General features: G+C 46.9%; 1 protein-coding gene across 2 annotated transcripts in view; it reads right to left on the reverse strand.

Annotated features, from left to right (window-relative positions):
• ARID1A (AT-rich interaction domain 1A) overlaps positions 1–21,129 on the reverse strand; it is a 71,409-nt gene extending 50,280 nt beyond the window's left edge. Inside the window, exon 1 of one of the 2 annotated variants that reach the window (XM_081217718.1) lies at positions 19,266–21,129. In XM_081217718.1, coding sequence (XP_081073844.1) covers positions 19,266–20,402 — 1,137 coding nt within the window. In that variant the 5' untranslated portion in view covers positions 20,403–21,129. The remainder of the gene's footprint in view (positions 1–19,265) is intronic. The other variant, XM_081217717.1, reaches the window with a different exon arrangement.
• Positions 21,130–21,455: the final 326 nt, after the last annotated feature.

Consider the following 21,455-nt stretch of genomic DNA (forward strand, 5'->3'; position numbering starts at 1 on the left):
CCTCTCGTGCACGCCTGCTGCTTGCTGAGTCCCAGTACAGTAAGCAGGGAACCGCCCACTGAGAGCCAAACACAGGAAAAGGCTTTTCCTGTGGAACGCCTTGAAGTGAGAAACACATGGCTAATCTGCATAAACGCGAAGCCACACCACCCCTGCCAGGAAGGTTAGTGCTCGTAATCTCTGGCCATGAAGCTGGCTGCCTGGGAGGACTTGGACTGGCGCCTGATAACCCAGAAAGAGCCGAAAGAACAGATGGGTAAGGACCCCGGCAGAAAACAGCCCCAGGTCACGTGACTCGCCACATGGCCCCGCCAGCACAAACTATTGTCTGGCTGTGGAGCTCCCATACAAAGGCACCCAGCCTTGGCTTCCTGTGATTACAGGGACAGGCGGCAGCTGTTGATCCAGTTCCCCTATGGGACGCTCCCCTACTGAGGAGCATTCCAGGGAGGGATAAATACAAAAGTTAAGGCCTCTCCCAACCAACGTGCTCTCAGCTTTCCACAAGCTCCACGTGGCCCCACACTCAGATCTGAGGAAGGACAGAGTAGATTCCATAGAGAGAACCACCCTTTGCACCCCGATACACGTGAGCTGACCAGCATAAATCATTCTCATAGTGCCCCCCTCCCCAGCCACACAGACATCTGTATCCTCGTCCTGTTTCTTCTCACTCCTCCAGTACACTGCATGGCTTTGAAGACTGGTCCAGGGGCACAACCCCAATCAAGGAAAAACCGCCCAGAAACCTGTGTTTAGTTCTATCCCCAGACCCTGCCTCCTAAAATAAGGAGATTCCTGGGCTTCCCTGGTGGCGCAGTGGTTGAGAGTCCGCCTGCCGATGCAGGGGACACGGGTTCACGCCCAGGTCCCGGAAGATCCCACATGCCGCGGAGCGGCTGGGCCCGTAAGCCATGGCCGCTGAGCCTGCGCATCCGGAGCCTGTGCTCCGCAATGGGAGAGGCCGCAACGGTGAGAGGCCCGCGTACCCCCCCCCACCACCAAAAAAGGAGATTCCTTCCTTTCATTTTGTTTTGCATTTAAACAGTCATGTGCCCACTGTTTATGTGACCCAGAATAATAAGAGATTCTTCACTTCCTATTTGGCCTCATCAGAGAAATCACTAACGATTTCCTGAAGCTATACTGATGATAAGAAAATAAAAATCTCTCATCAGATATACCAACACCTGACCCAGGAGATCAACTCACTCAGCCTATGTTTCTTATCATTCATAACCTGAGAATCACACCCCATTTTTCTACTTCACAAGAGACTGAAAACAATTCTTTCATTTTAGTTCTAGTTCATTCCAGTTCTCAACAACCTGGTCACATGCCTATGGTGAGAGAAGAATTACCAACAACTAGTTTACAACTACCACCCGAAAGAGACAGTTTTTTAAAAAATTCTTTCAAAGTTCCGTAAGTGGAGGGCTTCCCTGGTGGCGCAGTTGTTGAGAGTCCGCCTGCCGATGCAGGGGACACGGGTTTGTGCCCCGGTCCGGGAAGACCCCACATGCCGCGGAGCAGCTGGGCCTGTGAGCCATGGCCACTGAGCCTGTGCATCTGGAGCCTGTGCTCTGCAACGGGAGAGGCCACAACAGTGAGAGGCCCGCGTACCGCAAAAAAAAAAAAAGTTCCGTAAGTGTCCAAGTTGAATATAAATAAAAAACCCAAAGTCAATTAAAAGTTCTATCTACCCCATTCTGTTTACAGAAATGATTCTTGAAGATCAGGGCACATTCCCCTTTGCAGCCTTAAGAAAGAGCCCATTTCAAAGACATGACCTGAAGCACCAAGCTGACCGAACTCCTAGGAGGGGCTGCAACCTGACAGCAGACTCAGGACCTTCCAACCCACACTGTCTCTAAAGTGATAGAGAACAAGACAAGATGCCTGGCTCTCTCCCTAGCTCAGAGATACTTAGGCTACTGTGCTCCATCCTTCCAGACCAGAAAATCAGAAAAAAACTCACTAAGGGTACAAAAAAGAGACCAAAGGGGGAAAAGTCACTGAATCTTCCACAAAACTCAAACAAATTATGAGAGCCAACCGTAATAACCACCTCGCAGCTGTCCACCCAGAAGAGGCGTGACAGAAAAACCACAACCAGGTGGCTGGCATTTCTTTATTTCTTCGTTGGGTCCTGAAAGAGCTCTTCAAATAAAGCAAGTAGAGCATTAAAGTAATAAATTCCCCAACAAATGATAAAGTTCTTCTCATCCAGAGCATTTTCATTAGCCACCTTTCAAAGAGAAAGTGCTCTTCCAAAAATGATCACTTTTTCGGAAGACCAAACTTAGCTAACCAATTTCTCCCAATTTCCAATGAATTACAAAAGCCTCTAAGAAAGACACATACCTTCCTGAGAAAGAATTCTTCAGGTACTACTTAAAACCAAGGTATATAATATATAAAACAGTAAGGCCCCAAGACAATGATTAAACAAGAATGAAATGCCATTTGATAAAATTAAACATCCCCTTGTTTACAACTTTTTAATCTCAAGAGCAAGGCAGCATTACAACACGGTGAAAAGAGTACACTAGACTGAGAGAATGCCTGAGTTTCAATCCCAGTTCTCTGACCAACTGGGGAGAGTGGGGCAGGCACTAATCAGGCTGTACCTAACCTCCTCAGCTACACACTTGAATCCCGCCCTCTAGATTCTGAATCAGCAGCTCTGGGATGGGGCCAGGAATCTCCTCAGGCAATTCTCGTGTCCAGTCTGGGAGCATTTGGGCTGCATGGCCTCCCTCCAAATCTCCTCCCATCTCCAGCACAGAATGACTCTAGAACTCAGATGCACGTTCAGCTTCCTTAGCCAACCTATGGTCTGAAGAGGGCAGTGCCTGGCCAATAGAGAAAACCCAGGAATGGACCTCAGATTCCCAAATAAGCAGCATTCTCAAAGCCAAGATTTCCCAAATTCTTATACTTAATCCCCGACTGTCTTGTTCACCTGACCACCTATTACTAACAATACTATATGCTTTACTTATTTACCTTGTTCACTGTCTGTATCCTAGACTAGAACATAAACTCCGGGAAGGTAGACATCCCAAACTTTCCTACTTTAAAAGAGGAAAAGAAAGGGGACTGTGAAAGAGAAAGTGGAATTCTAGAGGTCTTGGCAATTCCTCACCTCTTTCCTGCTGAGAGGAAATGCTTTGGTTCAACACAGTAAGTCCTAAGAGCTCTGCCTCCACAATGCCTTCAACTTCTCTGTCCCTCAGTTTCTACATCAACAGAATAGAGAGGGCAGTAGTAGCACCCTCAGGGTTGAATGAAATAAATTAATACATTAAAACGAAACATTGTTTTTCAAACCAGCTGGACATGCTCCAGCCTCAGAGTCATTGTATTCACTCATCTCTCCACCTGGAATACTCTTTCTTCTCTCAGGTGTTAGTATAGCTCTCTCACATCAAATATCACATTTTGGCCTCCCCTGGTGTACCCATTTAAGATTTCAATCCTGCACACTTCTTATAGTTGATCCCTGATTAACTTTGCTCCTGAGCACATATCACTAAGCATACTATATGCTAAACTTTACTTATTTATCTTGTTTAAAGTCTATATCCTACATTAGAATATATAAGCTACAAGGCTAGAATACAAGGTATGTGTCTGTTTGATTGCTATATCCTCCAGCACCCAAAATGTTAGCTATTATCATCCTACACAAGTCCCAAATTTCTAAGCAATAACGCTTAGAAACCAGACCCAGGTCTGGTCCCACACACTCAAGACCAGAAACCCAAAATGGTCAACTAGAAGTTAACTAACAATCAAATAAATTACTTCCCTCTCTCCATACTCAACAGGAGAAAAAGCAGAATGGAGCTGAACGCAGTTTCAAAATACCCACTTAAAAAACAAGAATACTACAGGACTTCCCTGGTGGCGCAGTGGTTAAGAATCCGCCTGCCGGGCTTCCCTGGTGGCGCAGTGGTTGAGAGTCCGCCTGCCGATGCAGGGGACACGGGTTCGTGCCCGGGAAGATCCCACATGCCATGGAGCGGCTGGGCCCGTGAGCCATGGCCGCTGAGCCTGCACGTCCGGAGCCTGTGCTCCACAACGGGAGAGGCCACAACAGTGAGAGGCCCGCGTACCGCAGGAAAAAAAAAAAAAAAAGAATCTGCCTGCCAATGCAGGGGACGTGGGTTCAAGCCCTGATCCAGGAAGATCCCACATGCCGTGGAGCAACTAAGCCTGTGTGCCACAACTACTGAGCCCATGTACCTAGAGCCTGTGCTCTGCAACAAAGAGAAGCCACCGCAATGAGAAGACCGTGCACTGCAACGAAGAGTAGCCCCCATGTACAGCAATGAAGACCCAACACAGCCAAAAATAAATAAATATTTTTTAAAAATAAGACTTAAACACACACACACACACAAGTTAGACACCAAAAGGGTTGACCAGTCCAGTTCTCAAGCTCTACCTACTTTCAGTCTATTCTCCCAAAGGAATTTGTTCAATAGCTCCTTCCAAGAATCCTGACAGTAAAGCCCAACGATTTTCAACCTTGGCAATACTAGCCCCTGAGAAGCGTTTGGAAACAAATGTACGAAAGTGCCTTTTTGGTTATCACAGCGATTCTGTGGTATTACTGGCATTTATTACCTGGGGAGCAGGATGTCAAATGTCCTGCAATGCATCTCCACACAAAGAAGAGCCTCACTGAGAAACAATGGACTCTAGCCCATTACAAGTCCAATATGAGATGGAGAATTTCCTGTAACACTTGACCCTGGAGCAGTGATGGGAAAGGGAATCAGAAGTGACTGGTACCTATCCCAAGAGCCCAACAGTACAAAGTCACCCACTAGCCAAGGTAATCATAAATAAAAATTCACTTTATGAAATAGTTGGAAAATAATTTACTGAAGGCGGTACTTCCCCAGTGCATTAATTACAATTATATAGTTATTTGTAATTATTTATTTATATCTTTCCCTACTAGAAAGTACTCCATGGCATTATGAATCCTGTTGCCTGATACATTGTAGAAGCTCATTAAGTAGCTGTTACATTACTGTAAGCAACTGCCAAATGGTAGGTAGGTACTCACAGGTTTTTCAAAAAAAGTTTTGCCACAAGACTTCTTACACTGGCAAGTCCCAACTATTGTATGCTTTAAATTAGACAATATTTCAGTAACAGGGCTGGACAATTACGTGAGCTAAAAAAAAGTTCTTATCCTGAAAATTCTTGAGAAATGGGGCAAATGATCAAAGTCCAAGAAAACCTGATGGTATACAAGGAAAATAGGCTGGTATACTGCCTTCCAGTATATGCTTAATAATTAAAAACTTAACAATATACAGACCTGACTACCCACACGAGGTGTTATGGGTTGACATCAGAAAAAAGTATTTCCTCCCACAAACCATCCTTTGGTGCTTCTACTAGGGAAAGGACCTTATTGTGGATGGACCACAGCCCAACTGAGTAGATTAAGAATGAAGCACTAAGTAGGTTTAGACATTTTCTTCCCTACCTATTTGTCATTTATCAGAAATTGATATGGTACACTTAAGGGATACATGGAGAGGCAAGGGTCACATAGCCTTTCAAACAGAGCTTTACCCAAGAGAGTATATATCAACTTTTCAGTAAAGACAACACTTCTAAATCACACCTAGTTCTTTTGACCTAGTTTCTAAAATACTACTCCCTCTTCCATATGTTAAATTGCTTTACAGATAACTGCTCAAAAATAGACAAAAAAGGCAAAGGCAAAAACTGCTTCTAGCCAAAAAACTTTAAGGCCTCCGTGCCTTCTCCTTTAAAAAGCTCTCTTTTCCCCCATTCCTTTTACTTTATCTATAACTACAAACTTGGTCCGGCATGGGTCATATAAAAAGGTTCTAAATTTCTCTAAGTGCACAGTTTTACATTCTGCCAGTTTTTCCTTCTATACTGAAAAAGGTTTCTGTGACATCACTTAGCTGAAGGAACTTGATTTACATGCAGTAGGGGAATCTGTTTGCCATCATGCTTTGATTGTAATCAATCCAATCAAGTACTATATTTTGATAAAGACACTGAGAAGCAGCAGCCATGGCACTTTCATTAATTCCTAGGGCTGCCCTGGACCACTTCCCAAAAATGCCAGCCTTTCCCTTGGTCCCCCTATGTCCACTATAACAGGCACAATAAAATAAGTTAAAGAATGGCCAAGGGCACAGCCAACCTTATTAAGATTATAGATGCTTCCAAATCCTCAGGTTTTTTTAAGGTCAGCAGTTCCCTGAATGAAAAGCCATAGAGTACTACAGATTCTCCTATCCTTTTCAGAGCTCCAAAAGTACATTGGTACCAACCTCCTCTACACCACTGTCCACACAAATGCGTACAGAAGAGCCTGGCTTCATCATTTATACCAGAAATGCATGAGACTAGACCAAAGTTACCAGCTGTCTTTCCTGCTATCTCTGGCCAGTATAATCAAATTGGGATGAATACTTGGCATGCTAAGCTACGGAAATCTAGCTAATATTTATCCGTACCCCCTCCCAGTCTGTTTTGGCTCATACACTCTTTTGAGATTGCTGTGTTCACTCACCCAGACACATTTACCAAAGGGAAATTCTGTGTGCCTTGAATAAGGCAATCTCAATCTCATTTTATTTTAACCCAAAATACCATAATGAGACCACATATTGGTCACTTGAGGTTTTATGTAGGGGTTTTAAAGAAGCCAATTCAAAGCTGCACTGGGAAAGCAGAAAATTCAAATCACAGACTAGAAAGAAAAACAAGAATGTTACAAATCTTAGACCAACAGAACCCCCAAAACAGATTAAGGAGGGCTAAGAAAGTCTCCAGACCAAAGGCAATAAGGTGAGAAAAGAGAAGAGGGAGAGATCAACTAGGAAACTTGTTTCTTAGTTTATTAGACAAAGACACGTCCTGCCTCTAGTTAGCCAGGCCATTCCAACAGAGGTAAGCAGATACCAGGAATCTTCACCGAAATGATGTTGATCTGAAAGTGGTATAAATTGCCTCTCCGGTTCTCCTAAGACATTTTATCAGCTCTGGTGTGTTAAAGTTACTGAGGTCTCCATGTGCTTTGCATTCTACTAACAGAGTGAGAAACCAAAGGAAAGACTGAAAAAGGGAAAAAAACAAGAACAGAGAGAAAATAAAGCTGAATGGCAGAGGGATGATAAAGTGAGCCTAGGACACAAAAACACACACACGGAACATATGACTACCAGAGTATTGTCTGTACATACAAATATCAAATCACAGATCAAACTGTCAGCATACTGCCTCCTGGAAGCCTCTGCCTTCATCGCAGCCAGGTCACAGTGATCACAGCTTCCCTTCTCAGGCAGGAGGGAAAAGAGGTCTGGTACAGGAAACATGTTTTTAATGGGAAGGATTCAGAAACCACATCAGGTTTTCAGAAAGCCCCCATGAACTACAACACTGGTTCTCCACTTGGTCTTTGCATTATTAATGTTTATTATCTGACCATTTCTGTAACTTCCATTTCTGTGCCAAGCACAATCCTTATTAAGTCATACAACTAGGGACAGGTTTTGGCTCAAATGTCCATTCCTCAAAGAGACCTCATCCACTTCAGAGATGGGGTAACTTGTCAGAAGTCTTCTTAGAGGGTTTATTTACTAGGACTTCACAACAAGGGACACAAGGAAAGGAATCACAGCAAAACTCAAGGTGACCACTGGGGCACTGAGGGGTGGGGGATGAGAGATAGAGGGAAGTCATTAAGAATGGTCTACTCGGAGACCACCAGATTCTCAGATCAGCTGGCCATCAACGAACAGAAAGGATATCATGGCATTTAATTAAGGTTTCAAATACTAGCCTCTGAGGAGCATTTTCAAGAACGACTTTTTGGGCAGTTTTCTCAACTGGTCATACTTGGAGGCCACCATGGGCCACCACCCTAAAATGAGCTTTTCCCCCTTCATCAAACCAGAACCATCCTCATGCTACGCCACCAAAGAGCTAAAAGAGAAGTGGAGGGCAGGGAGTCCCCAGGTCCTATAAACAAACAGAGTTTGTCATTACTGTATAGAAGATCCATCTCAAAAGTATTTTCTTTCTTCTCCCCCAACCCCTAGCACTTTTAACCTTTTCTCCAACCAATAACACACTTTCAACATCATGGGAAGGGCAGATACATCTGAAAATTAGCCTTTGGTATAATTTGGAAGAAGCCCCTCAGGTATTTCAGATATATTCTGTAGCCTAGTTGAGCATAAATCCAGTAGTTGTCAAACTTGAGTGTGCATTATAGTGGCCTGGAAGTCTTGTCAAAACATACTGCCAGAGTTTTGGATTCAGTAGGTCTGGATGAGTATTTGCATTTCTAAACAGGGCCCAGGTAAAAATGCTATGGGTCCAGGTAAAAACTATGGGATAGCTTTTAATTCAGCACAGACTAATGCTGTCTGTCTTTAACCACTCAATTCTAACCCCCTCTCAAGCAGAGGCCTCTACCAACTAGGAGCTGTGTTCAAATTTTATTGGATAACAAGTAATACTTACATATATGTTATTTAACGTTTACTACAGCTGCAAGTAGATATTTTTCCTTATCATAAAGTTGAGGATACAGATTCAGAGAAGTGACTTGCCTGAAGTCACACAGCCTAAGGGAACTTTAAACCTCGCTTTTAGAGCTGACTCTGACATGAAACTGTGTGAGGCACTTAACCTTTACGTGTTCACTTCCCTGAAGTGGAAAATTAAGACAATAATCCTCATCTCTCCAGTGAGTGCTCCAAGTTCTAGAAAGTAAAATCACTCTGCAAATATTTTCATAATGCAAGTTACTCTCATTTAGGTCAAAGTGAAGGGCTCTATCTTTGAGCCTGAATCCTACCTCTATCCCCACTCTCAAAGAGAAAAGGGCCTAAGGACCAAATCCTGCCAATTCTTACCATCGGGATCATACAGACATTCATCAAAAACCTAAATAAAATTCTAAATGGAAGAGATGGATGGGACAGAAATCTAGGCATAATGTCAAACTGTAACTAAAGGCTTTTCAGTCTTTCACCCCATTTAAGAGTTCTAGGGACTTCCTTCGTGGTCCAGTGGCTAAGAATCTGAGCTCCCAGTGCAGGGGGCCCGGGTTCCATCCCTGGTCGGGGAACTAGATCCCACATGCACGCTGCAACTAAAGATCTCGCATGCCGCAATGAAGACCTGGCACAGCCTAAATAAATAAATAGTTAAAAAAAAAAAAAAAAGAGTTCTAGATTATTGCAAAAAATAATGTCCCAACGAGGTCTAGTGCTTGAATAATTTATTCTGGAGAAGCAAACTTAGTATTTTATAGTGTTACACAGCTCTGGAGAATCAGACAAACCTTGATTCAAATCTGAACTCTACCTTTTACTAGTTTTTTGTCCTAGGGCGAATTTCTCATTCTTACTCTACTTCCCCATCTGTAAAGTGGGAGGAATAACTCTAGAACCCACCTCTCATGATTGTGAAGATTAAATAAAGAAATTCATGGACAGACCCAAGCATAGTGCTTGGCATGTAGCAAGTACTCAACTACATGGTAATTATCATTAATATTCACCCCCAACACACCATCACTTGAAAACAGGGAACTCAGTGAGGTCCTTGGCCTACCCCTGGCCCAGGACAAAGTTGTGGACAAACTACCTATAGAATTGATCCCCAAATCCTTATTAATATCTTTGGCAGCCCAGATTCCTAAACAGGTAAAAAGTTAGAAGTCTGGAAACAAAAGGCAGGTTATCCAAATCTGAATCAAGAGTTTCACACTCCTAAACTAATGCCATGAAGCTCCATCACCTTCCAACCAGAACAGAATCTTGTCCAAAAGGCAAGAGAAAAAGCCATCTGTATTCACCAGAAAAGATGTAGTAACAAAGAGCAACCAATTCCCAGCATTCTGCTCAGGTGATTTGTTCTCTAACAACAACAGAAAGCTGTAATAAGGTCTACCCGAGAGAGAGGGGAAATCACTGGGCAAGAAGAGCCCAAAGACATATCTGTTTCCTCTAAAAGGAAGCACCCAGCACGATGTAGCCTTTAATCCTCTACCACGTGGCTGAACTCACACTCTTCTTAAAGTTAAAGTACACCAGGCACCAGTCAGTTGAGAATAAACAGCTGGACCCAGATGCACTCATGCAAGTTGTGACCTCAAGGAAAACAGGAGGCAAAATAAAAACACTAAGCACACAGCAAATGGGTTTTCAAATATCACACCAATCCCTAAACTCCCCTGCTGCCGTCATGCTGGTGCTAGATCTTGAGGGGGGAGTTCCTTTTAACAGAGACGTCTATAAACAAGCAAGCTGAAAGCTAACAAGTTTAAGAGGGAAAAGCATACAAAAATCTTGGCTGCTGGTGATGAGCCACAAAAAAATCATGAACATGCCAGTGCCAAGGGAGGAGGAAGTCTAATACCTAACATTGCAGACTTAAGAACCCAGAAGCAATGAAGCCATAAGGAAGCCCAAATGCAAAAGAGAAAAAAAAAAAAAGCACATGGCACATTTCCTCTTCGTATTCAAGCAGCACTCTGGGCCTGCAGAGCACATAGCCCAGTGCCCAAAGCCCCTTAGTATTTCATACCAACATTAACTTCCTGGAGGACGACAAAAATCTGTCCTGGATTACTGAGTGATTTCTAATATGTACCATAACCAACACTAAGTCAACATTTTAGGGATCAAATTTCCTACTCTGCAGCATGTTGGAATGCATTCTTGGCATTAGACTTCTTCCCACTGCAGTCCACCCTTAGAAAATGCAGAAGCCACTGGGAAATACAGACTCAACCTGTCCCAAGACCATCTTCTAGTATGCACAAATGACTAACAAAAATAAAAGTTCACTCAGATGTCCCTTTAAATTCAATAAATACTAATGCCATCCATTTAAATAGGGGGAAGAGCAAGTTCAGGGAAGAATACTCAAGGCAGTTAAGTCAACATTCACCCCAACTTGGATCCTTAAAACCTGGACTGACTAAGGAGTTCATCTCAAGCCTCTACACACCTGCTGGTGAACCACTGTGCCCAATTCTGAGTTACTGGAAACTCACTTTCGCAAAATGCCAGAATGGCAAGGTAAAGATGGCAGAAGAGGTATTTCCAAACTATCTGTATTCAAGACTCCATATCTTTATACTGGAACAGTGTAACCCACCCTCCTCTTCCAGGTGGAAGCACTGTAGTAGCCTGGTACTGGACACTCCATGCATCTTCAGCTGTTAAGCATCCACTTACCATTTGAAAAGTGCCAGAAATCACATGTGATCCAATCACACATGGACTAGCAGGTAAAGAGAAACCAAAATCACTACATTTCAGAGGCTCCCATAAGGAATAAGCATGTGTTTGCAGCATTTATGAGCTTCTTGGCCACAGCCAACCTCATCAAAAACAATATTAAAGGCCATTTCTGTGAACAGATGGGCAAACTGCATATGTGCAGGCTTACCCACCCAACAACCCTCAATATAAGGTCTGATCCAAGCAACTCAGCTTGAGCACAGCTCCCAAACCTTCAGAAACAGCAGCAGCCTGAGTCCAGACAGGTACTTCATGGCTCCTGTTTTAAGAAAGGTCATTAACTTTGCCGAAAAAGAAAAAACTCAGACTCTCTCACCAAAGTTGAACGACTGTCACTGTAGAGCTGTCCAGGGCACACAACTCTGAAGGTGACACAAACTTCCAAACCCAAAATTACTACAAAAGAGCCTCTGAACTAGCCAAGAACTTGGCAGCTTGTACTAAAGGCCCCACATAACCACAGGAACCACTAAGACCCTGAAACCACTCTCTTTCATGGAACTGGTTACAGTCCAAATTCTCAAAGTCACCAGAATGAGACAACTACAGGTCTGGGGATGGATGTGTAATTTGAATTCTGTAAAACCCATGAAACTCAGAGTAGCATTATGAAAAAGCAAATTAATATTTTAACTTTCCCCTTCTTGGACATTTAACTTCACAAATCACTGCCTCTGGAAAGCTGTCCCAGGTTTACTCTGCCCAAATGTGATTGCTCCTTATTCTCAGATTCCTTCAGCCCATACACTTAGTTTGGTCTGTATCCATTTGTAAAACCCTGCTTTGCAAGTTTTCCAAATGTGTACACATAAGCATGCTTCCCAAGAAAACTAAATTCCTCTGAAGCAGATATTGCCTCTATCTTTTAAGTGCCTCCCTAGTATCTAGTAGGTATCTTCACAAAGAGCTACATCCGACCCCCATTTGAATCTCCAGATCCCCAAGCTAGAAATCATGCTCTCAGCAACAAGCCTGAAGTTCTAATACCCTCCCTACCACCATACTGGGGAAAGGCCTGGGCAATCAATGTCAGTGTCAACCCAAGTTTTTGTATCTTGTTTTAAAACAAGCTGATAGCCTTTGGTAAGTTAGCTGAACCTAACTAAAAATTATGGTCAGGGCCATAATTACATTCGTACTCCCTACTACTATGCTGAGTCAAAAAGGCACTTCCAGGACTGGTCTAAAAAACACTTCTTGTGAAGAACACTGGTGTCAGAGTCAGTGGATTACGTTTAAAAAGAGACTTTGAGAAAGTAAATCCGGTCATCTCACAAGGCTACCAAGGGAGAGTACGATAGGCAGACAGATAAAACACTTCTAAAATACCTCCTCCTCCATAAAAAGAATGTTTCACCAGAAGAACCAGAAACGTTTTTAATCCTAAAGTGGCAATTTTAAAAACAAAGATTGAATCTACCCACATAACCCTTCAGGCAGGACTTAGCGAGTCCGCAAACACTGTACTGACCCAGGAACCTGGGGCATTAATTTTAATATAAAAATAAGTGATGCACAGGAGTCCAGTAAAAGCTATATAAATTAAACCCAGCCCGGGCTTCCCTGGTGGCACAGTGGTTAAAAATCGCCTGCCAAGGCAGGAGGGGACACGGGTTCGAGCCCTGGTCCAGGAAGATCCCACTAAGCCCGAAGCAACTAAGCCCGTGAGCCACAACTACTGAGCCCACGTGCCACAACTACTGAAGCCCGTGCGCCTAGAGCCCGTGCTCCCTAACAAGAGAAGTCACCACAATGAGAAGCCTGCGCACCACAATGAAGAGTAGCCCCCTCTCACCACAACTAGAGAAAGCCCGCATGCAGCAACGGAGACCCAATGCAGCCAAAAATAAATAAATTAATTAATTTAAAAAAATTAAACCTGGCCCTTGGAGGAGTGGGCTTATAATCCTGAGAGCCAAAGCAGAACAGAGGCTGAGGACAGCACTGAAGTTGTAGTATTTTTTTTTTCCTTTTTGGTATTCCAAAAATGCAAACCCAACCCTAAAAACATCTCACCAAACTACAGAAACGTTCTGAAAGAACAATGCTTTAAATTTAAAACTCACAGTCTCATAAACCAAGCTTTAGGAGCACACTTACTTCACTAACTGAAACTTAGGACCTTCTCTCCAAACTTCTGTTTATTTTCACTCTGAAACTGCAACCGATTTTAAACAGGGCTCCACGTGCCCTGAACTCAGCATGAGCCAGAACCAGGGAGGTTTCTCTTCCAGGGCATCATCTTTTCACTTCAAACCTCTTTTAGATAATCTCTTCTCATCTCCATGCTCTCCACCCCCACCTCTACCCCCCAGCATTACCCTCTCTTCCCTACCCCCAAGTCTTTTTCTCCAATGCTATTTTATTCCACCACGTGAGAAGAAACGAGCATTATCTTTGCTTGAAAACTGTTTATTAATTTGCCTGTCAAACATTCTATAGAGCCGTTTACATCTTACTATAGAAACCTCCTGGGTACATATTGACAGCTCAGCAAGTATTTACACAAAGCTCTGAAACACTTGGTTCCTTCAGAGAGAAGCTGCTGCTGTGTCAAGCAAAGAATTATCAAACACCTTTCCCTCTACCTTTTTCCCTCTTTCATAAAGGGAAGCTTCCTTCTAGCACACCTCTAAGATGCCTAAATTACACTTTTTAACTACTAAACCAGGAGGAGAAAAATTGGAAATTCTGGTATACTGGAGAACAGCCGAAAGAACAGTATTTCCAGGACCAACTGCAAACCACACAACATAATTTTAAAAAAACAACAGGGGTCTGAGAAATGGCAATACACCTATGAAGTTGACCCTGAGACGCTTTGCTTTTCCTGTTCCTGTTCCAGTCTCAGGAACTTTTGCTCCTCTCTCAGCAAAACTTACAGGGCAAGTTCAGGCACTCAGATTACAACCAACTGCCCAAACCAGACCTAGACCTGCCCAAACACCAGAAGAGTCTGAAGAGCTTAATACTACCTCTCCCCGCCTTCCTATCCACCCCCCACCAAAGAAACAGTGTTAATGTTGAATTTATGAATATCCACTCCTCACCCCATCCCTAATCTACCCAAAATCCCCTCATGGAGATTCTGAAGGAACTATTTTCCAAGTCTTGCTCTAATGAAGTCTAATTTTTCAATTACTGTTTAGTGTATTAATACCACCAGCCAGGTGGAATAACTAATGACAAACAGATTAACAGTCCCAAAGCAAAACAATCTGGTAGGGCTTTTTCTGTGAAGGGCCACAGACCACAGTGGCACCCAACTATTTAGAGCTTGTTCCTGTAAATCCTCAAGAGAAAACAGCCTTGAGTTCCTTGAGCCCAGGGAAAGAAAGATGGTCTCAGGATCCCTATCAAAAAAGGTACAGGAAAAAGCTGCCCTCCTAACAAGCCAGATATGGAAGCACAGACAGATGTATAGCATCAGAGAAGGTTATGCAGTTCACCAGCTTCACTTTACCAGAGAAGAGAAAATGTAACAGAGAAGGCAAATGCCCTGCCCAAAGTCACACAGCTTAATCCAGAGCTGCACGTGGAACCAAAGCTCCTCTTCCTTCTGAGTCCTGTGCTCTTTACTGCTCACACACAACTCGGTGCACATCAGTAATGACAATGACCAATCTAAACAGGGAAAAACCCAGAAATGAAAGCCAAGGGAATCAGGACTCCATTTCAGAGACCAAGTTTATCATCCCATCTCACTGGCAGGAAAGAACTATTCAGTGCCAATTTATTTTGAATACCATATTTTAGCCATATTTGCATGCTTCAGTTGCTTCTAGAATTTTGGGATTTGAAGCCAATCAATACAAACTTTGGGGGGATGGGAATGGGAAAAGACCCTGACCATTACTTTGTTAGCTTATTTCCGCATCTTAAAAAAGGTTCACTGGAACTTCCCTGGGGCGCAGTGGTTAAGAATCCGCCTGCCGATGCAGGAGACATGGCTTCAATCCCTGGTCCAGGAAGATCCCACATGCCATGGGGCAACTATGCCTGTGAGCCAGAACTACCGAGCCTGCGCTCTAGAGCCCGCGTGATGCAACTACTGAAGCCCGAGCACCTAGAGCGTGTGCTCCACACCAAGAGAAGCCACCGAAATGAGAAGCCCACGCACCGCAAGGCAGTGTAGTCCCTGCTTGCCGCAACTAGAGAAAGCCCGCACGCAGATCAACGCAGCCATAAATACATACATACATACATACATACAATAAGGTTCGCTAACTTTGCAAAAGGGTGACTGTAGACTTCACACCCTACAGGAGTCAATCTAACATATGAATATTTAATACAATCCAAATCATCTTGTTACAGCAGGTGCCACTTGTCATGGTTACTCTGTCACACACAAGGGAAGGAACCTTAAAACGTCCCCACAGGGCCCAATACAAAGAAGCCAGCCTTGGTCCTGACTGCTTTCTCTCTTCTCTCACCATCATCCCAACCTTCATCAGCCCAGTTCTCTCATGGAAAGCAGAGAAACATGAAGCCCTCACAACTAGTGCCGTCTCAGTGTGGTTTTCCTGATCCCTCCTACTTGAGAGAGCTCCAAGAGTCCTGTGTTTCAGCCAGCCCAGAATTTCTGCCAGTAGGCATTCCCATAAGCCCAGGATTCCTGTATTTGTTTCCCAGGAGTCGGAAATATCATTTGATATTTCCATAGCAGGAACTAACAGCCAAGCTTCTACAATCAAATCCACCTTGATCCTGGACTACATATTCTATCGGATTTTTTACTTTGATGAGCGTAGTCTACCAGCTCAAGGTACTACAGCTAAAAAAAAATGCTTTACACGAGGTTCAAGAACATAGGTGACTGAAAAGTATTTCATCAGTAGCAGGATTTAACACCTTGAGATACAATACTACTTATGGAAAGGCATAAAGGAAAAGTTTGTTTGATGGGATCCAACCAGCTCCTGTGAAAAAGACAGAGCCACAATACACACACATACCTAATCTTTATTCCATAAAGATTCAGAGTCAAATGAACATTACCACCTTAGCTGTGTTAATCAAGTCCCTGCAAAAAACTTTTTTTTAACATCTTTATTAGAGTATAATTGCTTTACAATGTTGTGTTAGTTTCTGCTTTGTAACAAAGTGAATCACTTGCAAAAAACTCTTAATTCAAGACTGAGTTAGGGAAGGAAGAGGACAAACCAAGATCTTATTATTTAAGAATGCTTAAGAATAGGGCATCATGGTCTGACAAGTAGTTTATCCTTAAGTAGCAAAAAGGAATTCAAAATGAAATCCACCCACCTACAACCTTCATCTAGATGACACGCCTGAAGCAACCCACAAAACTGGAAGTTGCACTGTCTCTTCTACAAGTGAATGCTCACCAGCCCATGCTCTGGGTCTCAGGAGAACAGGCAACTGAACTGAAATCCGACAGGAATCTATGTTGTGTGAAGTGCTAGGCCTGTTAATGTTAAAAGGGAATAAGAAAATTCGCACAAAGGTAGCACAGACAAGCTTCCAAACAGGGACTGTATCTACTTTCCTACCATTTATCCAGCACAGAACATAGTGCCTAGTACATAGAAAGTGCTCAAATATTTGTTTAATGACTGAAAAACAGAAATTACTATACAGCAAAAATTGGTTTTACCAAAAAAAAAATTTGCTTGAATATCCCCAAGCTGAAAGAATTCAAATTAATTTTTGTTTTTAAATGAGCCTTGACTTACCCCAAATTATTTCATCTAATGGTTTAAGAAAAGTAAATTTCTTAGCCTCCTTTCCCCCTCACCCCCAAAAGGGAAAAAATGAGGGGAAAGAGGTAAACTATAGAATGACCCAGAGAGAAGAAGATGTTCTAAGACAAAATTTGTCCTCCAGACACTAGGAATCTAATTTAAAATTCCCCTATTTCTTGCCCAGATGTAGAACATCATGGAAGACATGGAGTCAAGGCACAGACCTCTAAACCTGCTACCTGACATAAATATTTTCAAAATTCCCAGCTCAACATAAGAGTAGAAAAGCAGTTCTAAGATGGGGAGGGAATACATCTAATTAGGCCGCCGAAGTGAACAAAATGTGAACAAAATCTCATAGGACAAAGGTACAACTGGGTACTGCTGGGAGAGGGGCAGACATGAAGGAAGACTTTTTCCTGCTTTGAAAAGACAGATTACTCCAAAGAATACCCAATATTCTTGACCAAAGCACTGACGACAGAACATGATGAAGAGGAAGAGCAAAATAAAATAGAATGCATAAAAACACACCTAAAAGTTGTAATTTCTAAGCAAGTCTTAAGTATCATTGTAGGTCATATCTTTGTTATCTTGGAAGATAGAAATAAATGGAACTTAAAATGCAAAGAAAAAAACTGGTTGACCTCTATTTCAAAGCTGTAAATGAATGATGACAAAATAGAAAACTAGGCTTTTTGATATTTCCAGGAACAAATGATAAATTTCACCAAGCCAAGCCTTTAAGAGACAGTCCCTCTCAAGATCAAAAAACATGTCCTTCCCTTTAAATTGAGCTGCTCTCCCGAAGTTCAATTAACAAAAGAAAGTGTTAACATGTAAACAAAGAATGAAGCCAGCCTTCCTTAAAACAGAACATCTAAATATGAAATTCTCTTTCAGAAAGCTTCCAGTTCTCAGAAAGTTTTTTCCTACCCCCTCTGATAAAGATCCCACATTTGCCACTCAATAAAACGGTCAGTAAAATAATTTCAATTCTGCAAAGCGAACAGGGTCAAAATACTCAAGACAAACGCATCTTCAGAGCCATCAAAGAAGTCATTTATACCATCAGGAAAGTCACAAAACCAAAACAAACAGCAAACCCATTGTAGAGAAAAACTCAGCTACTGTTCTGACAACACAGAATCTATTCCAGTCTGCATAAAACATAACAAGCAAAATAAATCCAAGGTACAAGCAAAATGCCACTGCCTCCTCTTTTGTTTCGGGCACAATGTAACAAGGGCAGCCTGTCTGGGACTCTGCTCCTGCTGATACAGTATTGCTGCTTAAACCTCCCTCCTCAAGGTCACAGCCAATTTCAGCTCTGGAATAAAAGGCAGATAGTGGCAGCGATGGTTTGGGTTATCACTGGCAGAAAAGCAGAGTGTAAAAGTTTATGAGCTCATCAGGATTGTTGTACCATTACATCAGAGGCAATTATAAATGGCCAAGAGCAGGAGATGGGGAGCCAATCAGATCACAGATAGGATGTCAACCTAAGACCAACTGTCTCCTGGCTTTGACAGAAGGATTTTACCTCCATAATTCAAATCCCAAACCAAAGCAATCTGCACTTACTACTCCAATCACTCAGCTGTTTACCAGCACTTCCAGGGAGAAGCCCAGGCCACTGGGCCGACGGAGACTAAGACAGGAGACGGCCCGGGCTGCCCTGGGTGGACCGCAGCCGGCCTCTAGCTGCTCCCAAGCAGGCCCCTGCCCTCCCTCGAGGTCCCCCCGAGCCCGAGGGGCCCCTCCTTGAAAACACAGATGGGGACCGGCCTAGAAGAAGGTGGGCGGTGGGGGGTGGAGCAGAGAGGAGCTGCAGGTGAGCAAAGAACTGTTCACTCAACTCCAGACCTCCTAGCACTGCCTATACCCCTAACCTGACCCCCCAGCACCCCGTCACCCCGGGCCGGGCCCTTTCCCGCACACTCTGCTCCGCACCCCCTGGAAGACTCCCAGAGCTGGAAGGGACCAGGGTAGAGGGAGAAGGGGAGCAGACACCTCAGGGAAAGCCCCACACAAAGGCTGAAGGAGGGAAAGAGAGGAAGGCAGACAGGCAGCCATTTTAAGAGGGAAGAGCGAGACAATGGCAGCTCCCCAGCAGTGGGGGCCCCGGACTGGGGGTAGCCCACGGCTGTGGCCTGCTCCCCGCCGCCGCCCCCCACTCCCAGGACCCCGCTCGCCCCAGCCCCCTCCCCACTCAGCCGTGTACCTGCGGGGTCCGGGCGAGCGGCTGACCCCCGCCGCCGCTGCTCCCGGGGCTCATGGGCGCGTGGTGGCTCCTTTGTTGGGCTCCTCCCGAGGCGGCCGCCGCCGCCGCAGCAGCAGCAGCAGCAGCCCCCCAGCACTGCGAGGCCATGTCCGCCGGGCCCTTGCTGGCGCCCCCGTCCTGGGGCCCGCCGCCGTAGTCGCCCCCGGGGTAGCCCTGGTAGCCCCGGGCCGAGCTGGGCGACGTGAGCAGTTGGTTGAGGGTAGGGGTGGCGGTGGGCTGGGGGGTTCCCCCTCCGGCCGCTGTGGGGCCGCCTCCCCCCATGGCCCCGAAGCGCTGCTGAGCGAAGGACGAAGACGACGAGGAGGCGGAGGCGCTGGAGGAGGGAGGCGGCTTGGAGCCGGCGGCCGCCGCCGCGCCGGACCCCGGAGTGCCACCTCTCGGGGAGCTCAGCGCGTAGGCCTGGGGGGGCGGGGGGTAGGCGCTGCGGTTGGGGTAGTAGGAGTTGTACTGGTGGTTGGGGAAGCCGTGGTCGTGCGAGTTCTGCTGGGGCCCCGCGTAGGGCTCCAGGCCCCCGCCGCCGCCGCCGCTCTGCAGCGCTGCCAGGCCAGGGCTTTGTTGTCCGCCATGTTGTTGGTGGAAGACGGCGGCCGCCGCGGCGGCGACGGCAGACGGGCTCCGGCCGTAGGGTTGCCCGAAGCCGTAGGCTGGGGGCGGCAAGGCGGCCGCGGCTGAGTGAGGAGGCGCCCCCACCCCGTCGCTGCTGCCGCCACCACCGCCGCCGGGCGGCTCCGTGAGGTTATTGTTCAGGGCGGGCCTAGGGCCCGCGTTCCCGTTCGAGTTCTTCAGGTCCGGCTCCGCGCCGGGCCCGCCACCGCCGCCGGCTCCGCCGCCGCCGCCACCCCCATTGCTCTCAGCCCCGTCCTGCAGCTCCTTTCCCAGTGGCTGCGGCGGCCCCACGGCGGGGCCCTCGCCTTCCTGCCCGGCGGCTGCCTTCATTTCCCCGCGCTCGGCCGCTACCGCCGCCGCCTCGCCCCCCGCCTCCTCCCGCTGCTGCTGCTCCGCTTTCTTCAGCTCCGAGGGCGGCGGCGGCGGGTTGCCCAGGCTGCTGGCGGCGGCGGGGGCGACCTGCGCGGCCATGATCCCCGCTGTCTCGTCCGCGGAGAGACCCGGCCCTGTCTTCGTCTTCTTTCCCCCTCCCACCCCGCCCCGGGGCCGAATCCCCCGGGCTGCCCTCCCCACTCGCCCGGGCGGGCCTCGCGGGGCTCCGCTGCTGCGCTGCGCTCGCTCGCTCCTCTCCCCCCCGCCCCGCCGGCTCAGGCTCCGGGCTGGCGGCGGCGGAGGAGGAGGAGGCGGCGGCGGCCGAGGCGCCGGCGGCTCAGCTGCTCCCGGCTCTGTAGGCTCGGGACCCGGCTCTCCCGGCTCATTCCCCCCAAGCCCTTGCCTGGGAATGAGGGGGGCGGTGGAGGCTCCGCTCCCCAGGGCCTGGCCCCGCTGTGACTCTCCGCTTTCTGCTGCCGGAGAAAGGAGGAGGGAGGGAGGGAGGGAGGCAGGCGAGGGGGAGGGGGCGGGGAGGGAGGGAGGGAGGGAACGGGGGGAGGGGGACCCGGGACGGGCGGGCTGGAGGGCGCGCGGCAGCAGCCCAGGCGCCGGGAGGTAGAGTCGGAGCGTAGGCCGGGCCGGGCGCCCTGCCTCCCCTCCCCGGCCGCGGCGCGGGCTGAGGTTGCTGCGCGGCAGCGGGCGGGCGAGCGGGCGGGCGGCCGGACTGAGCGGCTAGAGCGCCCCACTCTCCTCCGAGTCCCCCTCACTCCGACACGAGGCTCAGCACTGCCATTTTACCCAGCGCCGTCGCGGCCGCCTGGCAAACCCGGAGCGGAACGCGGAGCGGGCGCAGGCCGTGGAACGGACTCGCTCCCGTCCCTTCACAAAGGAGGAGGGGAGAGAACCAGCCGCGGCGGCGGCAGGCCCTCTGCCGCTTTCGCTCGGCAGCGCCGCCACCGAAGGCTTCGGGGAAAACCCGGCCCGGAGCTCGCGCCTCTCCGGAGCCTGCGCCGCCTCCCTCCTGGCGTTCCTATCCAGGTCGGTCCCCTCCAGGCCGCGCGTAGGGGAGCGGGCAACCGTGAAGTTTACTCGGGGCTGCAAAATTGGCCTGAGCCCGAGACCGCGGCCGCCTCGGCCCAGGCCTGACCCCCT

The sequence above is a fragment of the Mesoplodon bidens genome, assembly GCF_964165515.1.
Source record: "Mesoplodon bidens genome assembly, chromosome: 2".
NCBI lineage: Eukaryota > Metazoa > Chordata > Mammalia > Artiodactyla > Ziphiidae > Mesoplodon > Mesoplodon bidens.